General features: G+C 46.2%; 1 gene segment (V, D, J or C); it reads left to right on the forward strand.

The window, feature by feature from the left end:
- The first annotated feature begins 11,321 nt into the window (after positions 1 to 11,321).
- LOC116882693 lies at positions 11,322 to 11,835 on the forward strand. The segment is given in 2 exon segments: positions 11,322 to 11,389; positions 11,545 to 11,835. Coding segments are annotated over 2 exon segments (234 nt in total).
- The last annotated feature ends 1,534 nt before the right edge of the window (positions 11,836 to 13,369 follow it).

Here is a 13,369-nt window from a genome sequence, read left to right on the forward strand (position 1 = left end):
ACTGTCCACTCCATATCCTCCTCCCTCAGCAGGGATAACCTGTGCTTATCCTGATCCTCACCAGGTACACCACCAAAACGTCATTCTGGAAGGTGTGTCCATTGTCAGACATGCTGCATTGGTTTGTGGTGAATTTATGACTGTAATCAAAGTCCCAGGGAGTAATAGAGGATCGGTTGAGTCCATGCATACACCTGCTTACCCCAGGGGTATTGTAGATACCCAGTTGCCCCATGATAGACATTAGGCTTCCCCTAGCCAGTGTTACCTACATGGTATATGAGGACATAGTATATGAGACTATGGTGCCCTCTCAACCACCAGAGCAGTGTGACCAATATCCCACAGGGCACACCCCATGTGCCTGGTAAAAAAAAAAAAAAATCTATTCTTAAACCATTTTTCCACATCATTATGATGTCTAAAATCTAGCCTAGTGAACAGAATGGGACAATTAAACCCCAGATGGCCTAGTAGGGCTTGGAATGATAAGGAGAGGTAGTGAGAATTTCCACAGTGGCCCAGACCCCTGCCCTGGGAAGCTCAGTGAACACACAGTCCCCAGAGGACAGTAGGCTCCCCAAGATGCAGATGCAGCTCTGGGTGGGGCCCCGGCATCTGCACATGCATGAGCCTGTGGTACTGGTCCTCCGAGGACCACACTATGAGTGGCTTCATCCTGCTTCCCTCCTGCACCCAGCACAGGTGAGAGGCCCCACAGAGAGGCACAGTGTGAGGCACAGGTGCCCTGCTCCTTACCACACAGGGTCTGTGGAGTTAGGGCCCTACACTCACTGTGTCCATATTGCTCCCTCCCCTCAGAACTGGGCCAGTCACTTCTGACTCAGCCTCCCTGTCTTCTTCCAGGCTCCTCTCTGCTCCTCTCTCATAAGCTCCAAGACTTCCCTGACCTGAGACCACCTCCATCCATGTCAATGGTTCTCGCAGACCCAGGATCCCCTGCTCTGGAGATGAGCTCAGGCAAGAACTTGAATCTTAGTAACAGGAGAAGCCAAGTCAAGTCCCTGAGCTGGTTATATATACAGATGTGAGTGACCAACCAGGTCTGATTCTGAGAATGCAACTTAAGGGCATGGCTCACCAGAGCATGACCAGGACCACAAGGGCCAGGACAAGGCTGCCCATTGCTGCATCACTTATTGTCCCAGTGAGAGTGCCTGGCAGTGACTCATAGTGACAGAGATGGATGTACATTGGGACACAAACCTTCCTCCAAGGCCTGGATCTCACTCTCACCTGCCCTCTGAGCAAAGGCTACTAGGCCTTTGGATCAGGTGTTCTCCCTGGTCCTGGCCTGGCTCCTGAAGGGTAAGAGGCTCCTGCAGGTCCTCTGTCCTCAGATCTGTGTTTACCCTACAGAACAATGGCAGAGTGGAGGACTTTCTGACTATGAGCACTCTAGGCAGTTTTCACAGTAGATAATACAGATTTAGGATGTCATTATACACAAAGTGGGCCCCAGATGTAATCACATGTCACTCAGGATGGTAGACAGCTGTCTCAGATAGCACAATTCCTCTTCTACTTAGATACAGACAGACTAGGTGGGACCCAGGGTCTCTGTATCTCTGGTTTCCTGGATGAGTTGACCCCACATACAGAAGGGCTGCCCGGGGCTTTGTGAAGAGGGAACCAGTTGCCTGCTGCCCCAGGCCCATCCCTCGAATTTTATGAAACTGTGGAGCAAGTGCAGACACCACCTTGGGGTCAAGAGTGGACTTCCTCCCACTGTCCCAAATCCCCTGCACCAGAAAGATCTGACCCTTAGCTTAGACCTGACCTATGTGGACTCACACCCACCTAGTGCCGACCCTGTGTGGAGGCCATGGCTGCATTTGACCTCACCTGTAGCTTGAAGGGGAGAGACCTTTTCCAAGATGTGAATAAAATTGTATCATAAGTTGAATTTCTCTCCATGAATCTTTCACTTACAGTTTTGAAATTGATTTGTAGAGCAACTGCATGAGGTCCAAATGACAGAGGAGGAATTATTAAGAACGAAAAGTATAAGTTTCCCCTATTTCCACCCTGACTTGTGTCAGAGCGATATCTTCAAAGGGGTTATGAGGAGAAAACCATTTTCTCCTCATAAAAGCATGGCACATGCCATTGGACTCTTCCATCTGAAATTTACTCATTGACCTAATGAACAAGAAAGGTGATTTTTGGTGGGAATCCTTATGACCAAAATAAGATTTCAGGGGATTTTTCATGTTAAGGGATCATGAAAAGTCCCTCTAGGGAATTATAATCTGGGGATTCTCACAACAGAATTTCTCAACAACATGGCAATGGAGGGGCTGTCACCTCCTTGGTCAGCAGGCATCATTTGGCCCACTGCAGCAGCGCCCCCCACAGGCAGCTGGCAGAACTGAGAGGATGGAGCTGTCTCCTTCAGGACCTGGAACATTCTGGCTGAGGTTGTCCCACATCCCCTCTCAGCCTGGGCAGCCTTCCTCAACAGGTGCAGGGGATGAATGCTGCCTTGCACCTGCCGGCTTCTGCTCTCCATCTCCCTATCCAAGGACCAGGGATCTGCACTTCCATCCCAGCCTGCCTTCCCTGTCAGGTGTACCCCTCTCACATGTTCCTGCTCAGCTAAGCCAGTCTGTGGGCACTGGGGAAAGCAGTGACAGGTCATCGATGGGGTAGAAGACAGGGGAACAATATCAGAGCACATGGAGCAGCTTAGTCTTCTTGTGGCTTAAGTGTGTAAGGGTGGAGCTGAGGGATGATAAACACTGCCCTGAGTGCCTCAGCCCCCAGGAGACCGAGGGAGATCCCAGGGAACAAGCACACCTACGTGAATCTTGTCTGTCCCATCCTCAGCAGCTGCCTCCTGGAGGCCACGCAATGTGCCATCAGCTGCCCAGAAAACCTGACTTATTACCTGGAAATTACCTCTGACCATATCTGACACAACCCTCTGCACCCAGAGCACTAACTTAAGGGAAATCTCCACACAGGCATGAAACTGGGTTTGAATCTTAGGTCACTCAGATTTGTCCTGTTCTTCTACATGTCATCTCTCTCAAGGTTAACCCCTACCCAAAGTCAGGACTGGGCTCTTCCCACACACATCTCACTGCTTGTTTCTCTTCCTGACCTAAGTAGTGCCAGAGCTCCTTCTTCAATAAGGGCTGTGTATTGTTCATACAGAATGCCCAGTATGGAATGTAGGTCAGAAAATATGTCGGCTGGGTGCGTGCTCTCCTATTTCGGTCTTTGAGGCATTAGTTCCTGGTAATAAACACACACACACACACACACACACATACACCCCAACACTGCATCCACAGATGGCACCAGAAAGAGCCATCCCCTAAAAACCATATTCCCCAATGCTAACACATGAGTAGGAACACCTCAGTGAAACTGGTGCTCTTTCCTCCAAATGAGCCTGTTCATGTTTTCCTGAGTAATCTGGGCTTCTCATGTCAGAAAGTTAGGCAGGCAGAAGCCATATATAGAAAAGTCATTCCACACTGGTTCAGGACTCAGAAACTGGGCTGTGGTTCATCAATCTATACCTTCACTCCTGGCTACAAGGGAGCAGCAGAGATCCTATAACAAGGCGACCTGCAGATGCAGAGGGTTTGGACAACAAGAGTTCTAACATGCAGTCCGGGTTAGTAACCAGTAACTGAGACCTTCAGGTCCTTTGGCATTGGCCATTTATCTACAGTGCATACCTCACGCTCAAGTACAAATTCTTCAGGGTATGTATGCGTATGGTTCTGCCCATGGAGACACTGTCTATTTCTCCAATACAGGTCCAACCAAAGTCCCCCACCAACTCGAGCCTTAACCTACCCTAATGAAACAAAATGTTGTCACTGTCCACAAACACTCATCCTCCCTGTGATCACAGGTTCTCCCCTCCTTTTCATGTGCTGACAGTCTGCTGTCCTGCCAGACATAGCTGTTTGCCTTTTTGAAGGTCCTCCTACAAGGGACTGGAAAATTCTGTTCTTCCCTTTCCTGGTTTCTGCAACACTGTTTTGGTGGTTTTTTTTGTTTGTTTGTTTGTTTTGTTTTGCTTAACTTATTTACTTAACTTTTTAAGCTTAACTTATAGGAGAAGATGTTTATTATATATTTTTCCCCAAAACTGAAGAAAAGTAACTTATGACAACACTTTCCTTGAAGAGTTACAAAACACAGAGGTCCACTCTCATTCTCTTATATGACAATATTTCTTTTTGCACCTGATCTGTTCCTGATCCTGGCTGTAAAATAGGGATACTGAGGCACAGCCCCTATGACCTGCTGTAGATCACAGTTGAGAGCAGACATTTACACCATTGTGATGGCTTTGAAAATGCCATGTGCTCTTGAAGATGAATTTTATTTGGTCTCTGTAGCCCATGAGATGTGATCTAGGTTGGACCCTGAACCAGTGTAAGCCTCATAGTGACCCTTAGAGAGTGGCATCAGAAAATAAAGACTACTGTACCTCTCAAGTCTCAGTTCCCAGGCCAGCCAAGGAGTGAAACCCTTCCCCATCTTTGTCACTCTCTCCTCCAGCCCCAGGAGGTCTGTACACAGAGCAGTGAGTAGGTGTGACCCAGGCCCCCAGTCTGGACATCCCCTTCCTCCCAGTCCTCCAAACAGGCTACAATAGGGTGGATCATCAGGGCATTTATAAACAGTTATTAGAACCCCATCTCCTGTAAATGTTTAGGAGCAGATATGGAAAATATTTTTCAAAGTCCAAATCTTTTAAATCTTTGCTAAATGAAGTGGTCCTAAATTTTAAAAATACACAGGATAGACTGACAACAGATATGATGCTGCCAGAGAAGAAATAATAGAGTTTGATGTCATCCTGATGGAAACTATTCAAAATAATATGCAGAGCAAAAACCCTAAAGACATTATAAAAGCTCAATACCTATAGGGCACCTTCACACCAGCCAGACACTGCATGAGTGTACAGATGGTAGGAGGGAAGGTAAGGAACTGAAGGTGAATCCAAAAAATCTGTGAAGAAACAACCTACAAAAGGCTTCAAATTTGGAGAAACCCAGGAACCAATATGTCCAAGAAGCTCAATGAGGCCCGGGCACAGGAAGCGTGAGAGACAGCACAGCAAACATCATAATGAAGTTGTTATAAACCAGCAATGCAGACACTCTCAGAGCCAGAGAAGAGACTCATGTACCTTACAGAGAACCAGCATTGTGCTAGGAGCACATTTCTAACCTTAAACCATAAAAGCATAAAGATGAGGGAGGACTGTCTTCAAAATCCTAATAGAAAATGTTTATCAACTTTCATCTTTAAACAGGGTGAACGTCATTAAAAAGCAGAGAGAAAGTAAACCTTTCTCACACAGCAAACCTCTCAGGACTGATCACCTGCAGACCCTCAGCACAAGCAACAAGTGAAGGACACCCCTCAGACAGAAGGAAAGGGTGACAGATGGAAATGTGAGCCTACACAAAGAAATAAAAAGCATCAGATGTCATAACTACAAGGATAAATGTAAAATCAATGTTAATGGTTAATGTCTATAAAAGTCAACTACTTAAAGCAAAAGATGTATTAATGTGTTTGATTCATAGTAGATGTACAAATACTACATATGGCAATGAGATGATGGCAGAAATGATGATCTAGATAAGACCATGTTATGATGTCCTCATCCTGCATGTGAATGATGTCATATTACTGGGAGGAACTTTCATAAGGTAGGAGGTGAGAACTATAAACTCTAAGGAAATCAATAAAATAAAACCAGTTTAACAATGAAGAACTATAGCTAATAAGGTGCATGACTTGGGACGGTCTGGAGGACACAGATTCAGTAGGACATGCATGTCATGTCTGTGTATGTGTGTATTTGTCTGTGAGGCACAGAGAAACAGTGAAAATGGGAGGGAGACGCTCACGTTGAGAATCAGTTCAGGTGGTCCTGGGGCGGCAGGTCTGGAAGGTGCAGGACAGGATAGAGGGCTGTGCGTGGAAGTCAGGACAGTGTTGCAGACTTTTATCCAAATTGAATCTGAAGGATTAAAATGCTAAAAGGAGAAAGAGAAGAAAATTAAGACATCCCAATCAAACTGCTAGAGATGAAAACAACAGTGTGTCAGATCACAAATACAACATTTGAGATCACCAGCAGACACAACAAGATGAAGAATGTGAGGGAATCTGAAGACACAGCACAGATGCAGAAGAGTGAGGGCCACAGAGAGACTTTATAGGTGAGCAGAGCAGCATTCAGTGTAGGAAAACGTGAACAATGTCATGCACATGTGATTGTGAACCCAGGAAATGAGGGTGGGGAGGTGGAAAAGATTATTTTATGAATTCCTGGCCACAAATGTCCTAAATTTCATGAAAATTCAGTACCTATAGTTTATATTCATGAGAAACCCCAAGCAAAGAAATATGGGGAAAAAAACCACAGCCCAACCCCATCAATATCACATTGTTTAAGGCAAAGGAAAAGAGAGATTGTGAAAAGGAACCAGAGAGGAAAGACACTAGATTCAGGGGAACAGTGATAGGATTCAGATTGATTTCTCATGAGCAGAAATGCACACAGAGGGCAGTGGATTAACATCTTCAAAATACTGAGAAAAACAAAAAAGAAACCACTTAATTCTTTATCCGGGGAAAATACCCTTCTATAATAAAGACTAAGAAAAACAATGTTTCAGCTCTACCAAACTGACAGAGACAATCTTCAGCAGACCCATAACACAGGAAATATTGGATTTCCCTCAGGCAAGAAGAAGGGATTCCAGAAGGAATCCGAATCTACAGAATGATTGCAAGACTTAGTAATGGAAACTACAGGGATAGATACGAAGAATTCTTTTGGTAATTTAACTCTTTTTGAAAAATAAATCACAGCCTACAGCAAATCTAATCACTGCATATCTTGAAATTTATCATGTAGCTAATAGTGGTGGGTATGACATTCCTACTGAGTAAGGAAATGTTTGTGGTGTAGACAGGGAGAGATCGGGGGCTCCTGGCTGGGCTCTAAGACTATCCCTGTCAGGCAGAAGGGCTAAGACAGACTGAACAGAGATAAGGAAACAGACTACCTGGCTTTGGGTGGTTGGAGCATTTTTCTTTGGTGGCTGCATTATATCACAGAAAATGGCCAAAACTCAAAGAATTAAGTCATTAAGGGTGTTATCGATAGTCTGTGCTCAAACCAAAATGGCACAAGAATCTGAAGGCCATCAAGTTCCCAGGCAGTTCTCAATTAAAGATAGCCACTAAAAGCCCTCAGTGATAACCCATTCCGGACTCTCTCACTCTAGAGAGTTTCTTTGCTTTCTGCTCTCACCTTCACTTAGTAAACTGTCACTTTACTTCACCATTTTGTGTGCACAATATTCATTCCTTGACTCCCTAAGACAAGATCCTGCAATCCTGTAACACTACCACAGTGCAGAGGAGGGATAGTGGGAATTGGGCTCTAATGTCTGATGTTCTCTGTCATGAGATATTGGGAGGGATAGTGGGAATTGGGCTCTAATGTCTGATGTTCATGAGTCACAGGTGAGAGGACAGCTAATGAGCCAAAACAGAGAAATAAGATAGATCATAAGAAATATTCTGTTGGGGCGCCTGGGTGGCTCAGTGAATTAAAGCCTCTGCCTTCAGCTCAGGTCCTGGGATCGAGCTCCGCATTGGGCTCTCTGCTCATCGGGGAGCCTGCTTCCCTTCCTCTCTCTGCCTGACTCTCTGCCTACTTGTGATCTCTGTCTGTCAAATAAATAAATAAAATCTTTTAAAAAATATTCTGTTACTTGGGCACCTGGGTGGCTCAGTCAGTTAAGCGTGTGCCTTTGGCTCAGGTCATGATCTCAGGGTCCTGGGATTGAGACCCACATCAGGCTCCCTGCTCACTGGGGTGCCTGCTTCTCTCTCTGCCCCTCCCCCCTCCTTGCTTGTTCTCTCTCTCTCAAAAATAAATAAAAAGACTTTAAAAGCATTCTGTTACTCAAAAACAAGAGATAAATGGAAAGGAGAACAGAGAACACAAGGAACATACAAAAAATAAAAAGCAAGATATGATCTAACAAACTATGTTACCACTCACAGTCAGGAAAGGGTCTAAGACCCACAATTAAAAGACAGACAATGTCAAAATGAGTTTAACAGTAACATCCAAGATTGAGAAACCTACATAAATAATCTTATACTAAGTGCAAGATCAAGATAATATTCCCACTTGATTCTGATCCATAATTCAGGATCTAAAAAGAACACAGAACAGAGAATCTGGGAAGATGAACTGAACTCTTACACACAATTGGGATGGAATATTTCATGTCCTGTGTATCTGAAACACTCAGAGAAATAGAAGCAAATGATCATGGGACACATTTCATGAGAACATCAACAGAAATGTCCTCCCCTCTCCCTCTCCCCAGTTGTGACGCAGCTCAAACACGGAGTGACCAGAGCTCCCCTATGGAGCTGAGAGGTGAGCCAGCTCCACGTAAGCCAAATCTGTGCAGCTTGTGCAGAAGCAAGGAGATTCTCTCCACCAGCATGAGGGAACCAGTGAAAGGGCATGAGGGAGGCTCCAGGAGGCCAGGCTTAGTATTATGCTCAAGAGAAAGAGTCTGGGCTGCCCACCATTGCTTGGACCCTCCTCTGCTCCTCCTCCTCACTTGTTGCCCAGGTTCTGCCCAGGCTCTGTTGACAAGCTTAGCACCCACAGGACCCGAGCATGACCCTGAGCCTGAGCTCAGCCCAAAGGGTGCTGGAAGGGGTGGGACCAGAATAATGAGCCCCACAGTGTCCTAAACCTACAGGACTTGTGTCCACTGCAAGACTCATCTGACCCCATTACTGTGCCCTCAAGACAGCTGTCACTCCCTCAAACATGGAGCACAGAAAGGACCAAGCAGGAACGCAGAGCAGAGCCATCAAGACCCAGGTCAGACCCCTGTACCACCAAATAGCCTCTACTGTCCCCACAGATTCTCCAGCTCAAACCCGGGGCATGATATCTCTAACCCTCCACACGGGCTGCCTACCTAGTATCTTATGGGCCAGGCCATAATGAGCAAGTCAGTGATCTGAGGGACAGAAGCCCTGCTGCCCAGCCTGGCCTCACCTTCCTTCCACCTGCCCTAGTCAAGCTCTACCCGGATGAGCCCAGAGTCTAATCCAGCACATGTGTTCTCCCTCCTGGACTCACCCCCACTGTCCTCTGTTTCTCTGGGAAGCTAGGCTCTCTGGGCCTCAGCTTTACCTGCTGTGAAATGGGGAAGCATCTATTCACAGAAGACACACTTTTTTCATATTAAATTGTACAAAATATTGTAAGAGTCTTACTAATTAGAGACTCCATGTGATCTCAGTGAGTTGACCTTAGAGTTGGAGTCTCTGGTCTTCCTGTGGGAATCCAAGGAAAAGATTTCAGCTTCCCTATGACCTGCATCAAATGCAGCTGGGTCCAAGTCTAATGAGCAGATTCCCAGTTCCACAAAACCACAGCCTAGACTACAAATCTTCCCACACAAAATCCAGGAGAAGAGGGCTGGAATAATTTTAAAATGCTGTAAAAATAACACTAATAACAATAAAATTAAAGATTTCCCTGCTCAACTGAACTTAGCACCAGAAGCATCACCTGTCACTCCCATGACCCAACTACACAGATAGGGATGCAGGAAGCATCGATTCTGATTCCTAAATACACAGGAACCTGGTGGCTGTGGGACATCACATAGGTTTGTCTGGACACTGACCCTTTTTAAATGCACTACACTGGACACCGAACTCTCCTTTTTATAACAAGATAGTGGGCCAGACCAACGTCTTTACCCTAGACAAGCATAGAAATTGAAAAATATTGCCCCTTGAATGATGTACGTGACCTTCTGTACTGAACTTGGCAGAGAAAGGGGGAGCAGCTGCCTGTGGGAGCCTGGAAACCCTAGTCCACATCCTTTCTTGGATGACAGATGCTCTGGGGTGACCTGCAGTGGGGAAGCTCCCTGTCTGAGTCCTGCTCCACCAGCAGGGGGCAGCAGAGCTGCACCAGGAGCAGCAGGACAGAGGCTGGGGCTGCCCAGAGGAGCCTCACAGGGACACCAGGCCTGGGATCAGCAGGTGTCCACAGCCCTCAGAAAGAAGTCATGATGATCCATCCTATCTCTTCAGGCTGAAAGGACCATGTTCTGATGGTCAGACACACAGTGTCACCCAGAACACTGATGGCTGTCCTGTAGAGTGAGCACACACCTAGGAAATTCAGGTCCCCTCTCTGTCTATGAGTGTCCCCAGGGACTGACTCCTCTGCACTGGCACATCCAGAGACACTCCGATGACTCCCTCTGCCTCTCCTTCCCCACCTCTGCCCCAACTCAGACCTGGGGCTGCAGCTCCTTTGTTCAAGAGCATCTCAGGGGACAGGAGGCAGAGCACTCAGGACCCTGGTCCCTGGAAGGAGCATCTGCAGCCTCCTTGTGAGACTGTCTCCAGAGTGATGTGATTCTCATGGCTGCAGGGACCATGGTTCAGGGCCTCGAACTCACAATATATGGGAACATGTGATCATGTGAATCCTTACAAGACCACAAACCTTGAAGTTTTTTCTCATGGATTCAGGAATTTTTCATATGTTCCCATGAAAAATTAATGAAAAAAATTAAAAGGAATGAAGTGGTTGACAATGTCATTGCTGATCTGCTGTGGGATGGGGGCTGTCAGAGAGACAACAGCACTATGTGTTAATAGACCAGAAATACTGATGAATCTCCAGCAGCAGGTGGTTGTTTAACAAGTTAGTACCCACTTTTGTAAGAGATGAGTGAACCTCAGAACTAGAGAGTTTTCTATTCTGTTGACATGCCAAGAATGGGACCACAGTATCTGTGGGGGATGCAGGGGAGATCTGGAGCTGGGAGAGGAGAGTAGTAAGGTCACAGGACCACCTCACCTTGAATCAAGTGGTGTCTGCATCTCTCAGAGAGACCAGGCCAGGCCCATGGCCAGGATTCTGGAAACCCTGGGCCAGCCTCAGATAGTGCTCAGGCAGAACAGGTTAGAACAGTGGTTGTGTTCAAACCCCAAGAATGTGAGTGTGATACCAAATTTGGAGACCAAAGCTCATTTTCTGGCCTGAGAGCTGCTTGGAGGAAGTGGGGACCCCTTTCTTCCTCCTAGTCACCTGGTCTGAGCCACAAGTGATTTGAAGGCATTTGGAGTGCCACAGAGGAGGAAATTTGCATAAATACTAACAGTCCCAGACCCAGGGGTCCGGAAAGAGATAAGAGGATGTGGGGTAAGGTTGTCCAACTGTGGTTCTCAGAAGACGGAGTGCTGGGTACATGCACCATGGCCTGGACCCCTCTCTCACTCCTCTTCCTCGCTTTCTGCGCAGGTGCTGTCCCTGGTCCTGCCCACACTCTCAGCCTCACAGGACACCTGAGCTTAGCCTGCCCCAAACCCTGAGCCCAGCCCAGAACAGCCTCAGCACTGGGATCTTGGGATGAGCCCCTGGACCTCATTGCAACCTCTCCTCTTCTGTCTTTTCAGGCTCCATGGTCTCCAGTGAGCTGACTAAGCCACACTCAGTGTCAGTGGCCCTGGGACAGATGGCTACAATCACCTGCACTGGAGAGGAACTGGACAATGTTGTACAGTGGTACGAGCAGAAGCCACGCCAAGCCCCTCTGATGGTCATTTATGATGATAGCGAGAGGACCTCAGGGATCCCAGAGTGATTCTCTGGCTCCACATCAGGAAACACAGCCACCCTGACCATCAGTGGGGTCCAGGATGAGGATGAGGCTGACTATTACTGTCAGTCCTATGACAGCAGTGGTGATGCTCACAGTGACACAGGCATTTAGGGAAGTGAGACACAAACCCCTTCCCCATCTGTGTCACCCTCTCCTCCAGCCACAGGAGGCCTGTACACAGAGCAGAGAGCCGGTCTGGCCCAGGTTCTCAGGTTTGAGTTTCCCAGTCTGTCCCCTTCCTCCCAGTCCTTCAGGCAGGCTGCACAGGGCGGATCACCAGGGGATTTGTAATCAGTTATTAGAACTCTATTAACCTAGGACTGTGGGTGGAAGAAGGACTGTACATGTGAGAAGCAGAAATGGAAGTTAAAAAAAAAAAACTCTTTTAAGAATTCCCAAAGTAGTAGAAGAGTAAATGAAGCAAGATGGGATTGGGAGGGAGATAAACCATAAGTGACTCTTAATCTCACAAAACAAACTGAGGGTTGCTGGGGGGAGTGGGGGTGGGAGGGGGGTGGGGTTATGGACATTGGGAAGGGTATGTGCTATGGTGAGTGCTGTGAAGTGTGTAAACCTGGCGATTCACAGACCTATACCCCTGGGGAAAAAATATATTATATGTTTATAAAAAATAAAATTAAAAAAAGTCCCCCCCCCAAAAAAAAGAATTCAGCACAGTGGTTGGCATTGCAGAATTGGAGAAATCCTTCCCTGAGTGTGACTAGAGGGGCACTATTTCAGATACTTTTCTTTGTTACTATCCTGTAAATTTCCCAATTCCAAAATGGAAATTAATGTCAAATTTTCATGTGAAAAAAAAAAAAGAATTCCCAAAGTACATGATCTGAAATTTTAAAATACATGGGATAGACTGACAGCAGATATGATGTTGCAAAAGAGGATATTAGGGAACTTGATGTCGTAGTGATGGAAAGTATTCAAAATGAAACACAAAATGAAATACCTAATAAAACTGATGAAGGCTTAGTGCCTGGAGGACACCTTCATGCCACCCGGACAGTGTGCAAGTGTAGGAACTGCAGAAAGGATGGTAAAGAGCTGAGGACAAATCAAAAAATCTGTGAAGAAATATCTACAAAAAAACTTCAAGTTTGGAGACACCCAGGAACCAATATATCCAAGAAGCTCAATGAAGCTCAGATACAGGGAACATGAGAGCCAGCAAAGTACACATCATTATGAAATTATTACAAACCAGTGATGCAGACACTCTCACAACCAGAGAGGAGAGTCCTGTTCTAAACAAAGAAACCGTCATTGTGCTGAGACACATTTTCTTTTTTTCCCATTAATAATTAATTTTATTATGTTTACTTAGCCATCATACAGTACACTAGTTTTTGATGTAGTGTTCAATGATTCATTAGTTGTATGTAACACCCACTGCTCATCATGACGTGTGCCCTCCTTAATACCCATCACCCTGTTACCCCATCCCCCTCCCCTCTATAACCTTCAGTTTGGTTCCCAGAATCCAGAGTCTCTCAAGTTTTGTCCCCTTTCTGATTTCTTCCCATCCAGTTTTCCCTCCCTTCCCCTATGGTCCTCCACACTATTCCTTACATTCCACATATGATTAAAAATCATGGTAATTGTCC

Source organism: Lontra canadensis, unplaced genomic scaffold (assembly GCF_010015895.1).
Source record: "Lontra canadensis isolate GAN:19392208 unplaced genomic scaffold, GSC_riverotter_1.0 scaffold87, whole genome shotgun sequence".
Taxonomy (NCBI): domain Eukaryota; kingdom Metazoa; phylum Chordata; class Mammalia; order Carnivora; family Mustelidae; genus Lontra; species Lontra canadensis.